Raw genomic sequence first — 6,823 nt, 5'->3', positions numbered from 1 at the left:
ATTAATTGATATTTTTAATTCACTTTTCTTAAATTTGTAATGTAAACAAAAAATTTACAAGAATCAATTAATCAAGAACATACTTAAATAGATAATCAAATAATTACCCGTCGTTTTTTTTTCTTCTCATTTACTTTTTACACAATTTTTAAAGCAAAATTTAAACCTCAATATGTCTCAAAATATTAATCAAATCTCTCTCTCCTTAAGGTAGAACATTCAAATGAAAAGAACGTTAGAGAACGAAGCAGTAATACATATATACAACTTATTTAAAAAAATTGATAATAATTGGAATTAATCGAAAACAATAATCAATTAATCAAGAACTTATATTGAATTTATTCAAAAATTAATAGTAATTGTAATTAATCAAGATTATATTATCATATGTAGTTGACTATAATTTGAAAAATTAGATGTAATGGTGGTGGGCTGGTGGCAACTGGAAACTGGCGATTCATAGTGGCAGCCTGGCGGGAGGCGGTGACGGTGCAGATAACAGATAACACACACACGACATAGTATTTTAAAAATGTCAGTGACGTCACTTGTGCGCTTTGGTGCCTATTAGTTCTGCCCCTGATTTTAGTTTTCCTTCCTATAAAAGCAGGTCATAATTTGCAAAACTATATTCTTGGGTAAGTAACTTAATAGTTTAGATTATTCATGATTAATTAAAAATTAAGATTATTCTAGAAAAATCATCAAAAAGTTGAATCATTCAGGGTAAATTTTCCTGCTTAATAAGGGCAAAAACATTAAATGGTGAATTAAACGGAAATTGACAAGATTTTAACGGAAAATGTTACGGCAGTTAGATAAGGCATAAACTGGATGCTTCCATGTGGAAAAATCTTACAAAGTGCTACCACTGGCGTTTCATGAATATTCGATGCTACCATGTGGAATTTTTCAATCTAATATTATTAAATTATGCGAATAAACGATTCAAACAAGATCTCGCTTGACAATTTTTCTTTACATTAATCGCAATATATAAAATAAGCTTGAATAATAAATAGAGTCAACAATCGTAATGCTGCAATCATTTCAGAATGGAGGAGGTAGTTAATAGTTAGGCCAAATAAAATTTGATTTTATACAAGAAATGAAAAACATTAATTTTGTCTTTGAGAAATTTAATCTAATATACAAGCTAAGATATGGCTTTGGTGTTTTCCAAATACATTAAAGTGTGATTGGTCTGACTGTTTGAACTATAGGTCTGAGCCTCAAATTTTTAGACTCTAAGATTCGGATTTGAATATGAATTCATAAAAAATTAATGGGTCAGAATCCGGGTATGATTGGACCCAATTCATGACCATATCCACATGCATGCATGTAGTTAAAATCACACATTTTGATTACAAATTTAATCAGGTTATAGCTGATTCTATAAGGACAATGGCTTGGGATGAGAAATGACACTCTTAGAAGGTCATTTAGGACATTCCAAAGATCCAATGATGAAATATAAATACCTTATTTCTACACCTTAACGACGTATCTATTATTCTAATAAGTTAAGCAATTGCTCCCAACATTTATTGAACATCAAACAATATTTGTTGAGAACAAACTTCATTAATAAATCTCCAAGCATCGAAACAATGATGGATATTTATTCTACAAGATAAATAAGAGTTTGTTAAACAATAACTTAAGACTCACGCGATAAACAAGCCCTAATATTAACCCTCCAAGCTAAGAGACACTATATGCACTTGGGAAAGGATTTATTAGACAATATTTGGTTCATTCATTGACTTGGGTGTCGGAGAAGATACTCGAAAAATATTCCTGGCCCTTCTACCACTTGTTACTTGTGTAGGTAAAAAAAAACATTTTAAAAGTGGTCTTATTGCAAAATTGGCAAGATAGCAAAAACAAACTCCTTAAAAACCGAACAATAATCTTTCATAAAGTCTATCATTGGATTAACTCTGACTTATTAACTTAATTAACATCTCGTTAAAATACAGGAACAAACATGTAAATAAACACCCTATACAAAATTAAACATTACATTACTCACACTAGATTGCATAATACAGAGTATATATATCCATTATCATCTTCAAAATCAAACATGCAAAGCTATATTAATAACCTTGCATACTTACATTAAAAACTAAATCGATGGGCCCAAAAACATCAAGTATATGACTAAATCACTTGCTTATTAACTTTCATGCATGAAATCACCTGTACATATATAAAGATATTTAATATCTTAAATAAGATTGAATTGAATAACAATAAATAGAAAATACGCTTAGACTTTCTCACCAAAAAACGTTATTTAAAAAATAGATTTTTATCCTGATAGGATTTCTAACTTTTAAATAAAAGCTTCATGTTTTCGTTAAAAGTTTTATATATATATATATATATATATATATATATATATATATATATATATATATATATATATATATATATATATATATATATATATATGAGTTTATATTATGACATGAAATTTAGGGGTATATGAGTAGATAACTATTGGAGAAAGAAGACAAAAATTAGAGGAGTGTTAGAGGAACAATAGGAAGAAATTTAGAAAGGGGCTAAAAAAATATTACTTGAGTTAATTTTTATGTTTTTTTATGACATAAAATTTAAGGGGTATATGAGTAGATAAGTATTGAAGAAAGAAGACAAAAATTAGAGGAGTGTTAGAGAAACACTTGGAAGAAATTTAGAAAGGGGTTAAAAAATATGAACCGAGTCAATTTTTATGTGTTTTTGTTCATATAAGGTGTCTTTGGCTTTTTAAAAAAGTTACCTAAAGTTTCCAATTGATAGAGCTCCAAAAGATTCAAATGTTATCACATGATGGCTATACACAGTTTCAGTTTTGAGTTGATTTTATACTTGTATAATATTTATTTTAAAGCTTACTTACTTTAATCTAATTACTCATTTTACTGAATGAAACAGTTATTCTGATTATGGTATAAGTTGCCTTCATTATAAGCTTTAATATCCTTAACTAGATACATACCCGTGCCATGCACGAAGATTGAAAAAAAAATTGAGTTAATTTTATACTTGTATGATATTTGTTTTAAAGATTATTTACTTTAATATCCTATTCCCTGTCAATACACACCATTTATCCCGTGGCAAAATTTGACTAAAGTTTCTGGAGGGACCAAGCTTCATAATGTACCATAAGTTGTTTTAATCAATGAATTTACTTAACACTTATTGAAGGTCTTAGAATGAATGCTTTATTGAAATGCATTCGAAACACGTAATTAAACGTATTATGCATATTGTATTCCACCTAACTATCTGTTTATATCTAAATATGCCATAAAAATTCAACAAATTAAGCTATTTTTCAAAATATTCCATTAAATTGTTTTTAAATATCACATAAAAGTGAGTAATTCTAAATAAATAAACTAAGGTTTTACATAAATACTACCTCTATTCCTAGCTATTTACTTGCACCATTTGGTTTTTTTATTATTCATTATTTTAGTTTATTTTATATATTGCGGATGATGTGTAAGAAAAAATATAACCAAGTGGCATCATATTTGAATGTATAATTGCATAATTTTATAATGCTATACATAACACAAGATATAAATAACTAAAATAATATATTATATTAGATAAAAAAAAATAAAATGTTTATAATGAAACATAGGAATTAATATAATACAACTACAAAGTAATTATAGAATGATTTCCGTATATAGTGTTAATAAAGAAAAAAATTTCTATTTTGGTGCTCATTGAAAAAAATTTCCCCAAGTAATGCTCATGTAGGTAAGGTTTAACACTATGCTACTTTGTCAATTGTTGGAATATTTTTTTTGAGGGATTGAAGAATATTTGAAAGTATCTTCGATTTGCGATGAAAAAAAGTATAAATTGTTTCTCTTGATATTCTTATAGCTAGCCACAACTACTTGATGCATTTGAAACTTGGATCAATCTGAGTAAAATAACAGTAAAAACTAAAGAAGAAAAGTTATAATGAACATTTAGATAATAAATTATCGTTGGACGTTGATTTATTTTTAGAAAATTTGTTAATAACAATTTTAACTCTGTCTCGTTAATTCAAAAAAATTATTAATATTGGTAAACTTAAAATTATCCTTACAATTGGTAGATCCTTCTCAAGTTCTCATAAAGTAGATAAATTATAATTGATATTTTGTCAGATTTTTCTCGTTTTTATTGGGAACAACTTTTTTTAGTAAAGTAGATAAATAAGTGAACTGCCTAACGTCGTCCTAAATATTTCAACCATGCATTCCTATTTTTTTTTCTAAATTCCCCTAACCCATATAATTAAATAATAATTTTAGACATATTTAAATGAAAAAACTGACTTTTAAATCTTTGTTGCGATTTTGTATCTATATTATTATATCATAATTGATTCTATGTATCACATGTTATATGATGTAACCAATTATTTTGTCGGTAATTTTTATATTTTAAGTTTTCAAATCAAATTCAGATAAATTTAGAAAATAAATTTTAGTGAGTACTAGAGACTGTATTATTTTATTTTCTAGATCTACTTAGACTTACTATTCTTTTGGTTCACAATAAGATTTGAAGACTCCAAACGAAAATTAAATTAGATTAGTAACATAAATACCATTTTGGAATATATTTTTAAGTGAGTAGAAATAATTTTTTTTTAACTCTATTTAAGGCATATCATTCCTAATTATATTAGAAAAAGACAAATGAATACATGTATTGCAATCATTAGAATTAATTAATAGTACGTATAATATTAGGCTAAAATTGTTTAGGACAAAAAAAAAAATTCGAAATTTGAGGGGGGCAAAGTCCTTTTCCGTACTGTATGGTTTCATGATATATGCTAGAAATTCACTAATTAAGACTAATTTAATTAGATCTGTACATATTATTTATGTTTGATCATTATGTCATGAAAATTGAAAACTCACATTTATTATTATTTACTAAAAAAAAAAAAAAACTCTTATTTAGATCTCTACTCCCCAATTACCCCGTCGTATCTCCTTTTTATGCCATGTATATCTCCGTTTTCTTCTCCCCTGTCTCAACAAATCATACTTTTAAAAATTACACTATATTTATAATATATGCAATTACTTATTTATTAACAGAAAATTAATTTAAATATTCAACAGAATTAACTTTTTCCTTAAAAAAAAAAAAACTAACTAAACATTTAAATTAAACCCTTAACTGTCTCAACAAACAAAGATTCAACCGTTTGTTATTGACCGTTTGTTATTTCCTTTTTCTTCTCCCCGGATCCGTCCCAACGAACTAATAAATACACATTATTTTCTCTTTTTTTTCTGTTGACGACTAAGTGCTAATCTCTAATCTACTTTGATTTACTTCATACTATTTAAATCTCAATCGATTCGTTTTAATGGCGGAGTTGGAAAATGGTGATGGGTGTTCTTCCTCATTTGATCATCCTGATCAAATTGATGAAGAAATGATAAAGGTCGCTACATGGTTAGTTGAGCTTTCTAGAGGCTCTTTTAATCATAATATTGCTGAACCATCAGATAATAATTCTGTTATATTAGAGGAAAATGTTAATGATATTAATGAGAAAACTGTTGATGTAAAAGAGGAGATTCGTAATTCTGAATCTGGGTTTGTAGAAAATGGTGCTAAGAAGCCTAATTCTAAAGATCTTATTGATGGGTTTGAAAGAAATAATGGAGTTTTAAGGGAAGATAATTCTAGAAAGAGAAGAGTTATTAGGAAGAATGTTGATGGGGTTGATTCCGATGAAATTATAAGGAAAAAGAAAAAGAAGAAGTATGAGTGTAATGTGTGCAAAAGGACTTTTAAGTCACACCAAACTTTTGGGCTTCATAAATTAATACATAGTGAAGAAGATGGTGAAAAAGTGTCAGAAGATTCTAATAGTTTAGAAAATAAGCCTACTAACACATTAGGAATTAAGAGAATTAAAGTCATTAATTTTGGCATATCAGAGAAAGAAAAGGATTATAAATGTTCTTTATGCCCCAGAGTTTTTACGTCGGGTCAAGCATTAGGGGGTCATAAGAGATCACATTTGAGTGGAGGACGAATTAAGCTCAATCTAAAGACCGATCAGAGGTCTGAAATTGACAAGGAATAGGATTATTGTAATTCCTGATTATTTAAGTGGTATAAGGTATTTAGGGTGAACTTTCCGACGATTTCTTAGGGTTGATGAAATGTGTTCGTGAATCTAGAAAGGGTGGTTGAACATTGCGTTCATATTGAACATAGGAGGTTAACTTAAATTAATTAGCCAAATATGCAATTCATTTTGCTAGTGATTCATAATGGTTCACTTAGTAAAATTAGTCCATGATTTTACAGGCCATTTTTAAGAAAGAAAGGGAAAGATGCTGCAGCTAATGCAACATATTGCAATGCATGGAGGGCGTCAAGGATTTCATTTGCCTAACTAGCAAACCCCACAACCACAAGAACCTGAACTGCAGCCACCACAGCAACAGCACGCAGCAGCCGCCACAGGGCGTCAGCAATGGGGAAATAGGATTATTAGATTTTCCAGTTTGTGATGTTAGATTGGAATTTTTTAATTTTATTTTATTTTTTTGTAATGTAGTAATGTGGCAGCATAGAAAATTTAAGGTTTAGGGTATTTTCTAGAAGTTTTGGAGTGGTCTTGGAACTCGAAGTACACTATACGTATTATAGTATATCAATAACAATTTTTATTTACATTACGTTTCTAGATTAGATAAATAATTTTCTTTGGTGCTTTTTTATGGGATTAGTTTTTAACTTAATTGAGCTAATA

General features: G+C 28.1%; 1 protein-coding gene across 1 annotated transcript; it reads left to right on the top strand.

Moving 5' to 3' along the window:
* The first annotated feature begins 5,419 nt into the window (after positions 1–5,419).
* Positions 5,420–6,463, top strand: LOC130821675 (zinc finger protein ZAT9-like). The gene is made up of 2 exons (XM_057687463.1): positions 5,420–6,126; positions 6,376–6,463. Exons 1-2 carry the CDS (start codon positions 5,420–5,422, stop codon positions 6,461–6,463), a joined length of 795 nt encoding a protein of 264 aa, XP_057543446.1.
* Positions 6,464–6,823: the final 360 nt, after the last annotated feature.

This window comes from Amaranthus tricolor, chromosome 8, assembly GCF_026212465.1.
Source record: "Amaranthus tricolor cultivar Red isolate AtriRed21 chromosome 8, ASM2621246v1, whole genome shotgun sequence".
NCBI lineage: Eukaryota > Viridiplantae > Streptophyta > Magnoliopsida > Caryophyllales > Amaranthaceae > Amaranthus > Amaranthus tricolor.
This window is presented reverse-complemented; position numbering and strand designations above follow the sequence as displayed.

Bases quoted from the DNA above. Each gene is read 5' to 3' on its own strand.
- LOC130821675 (XM_057687463.1), top strand. From the start codon at position 5,420: ATGGCGGAGTTGGAAAATGGTGATGGGTGTTCTTCCTCATTTGATCAT. The intron at 6,127-6,375 runs GTCTGAAATTGA...ATGATTTTACAG, and splicing joins AATCTAAAGACCGATCAGAG to GCCATTTTTAAGAAAGAAAG.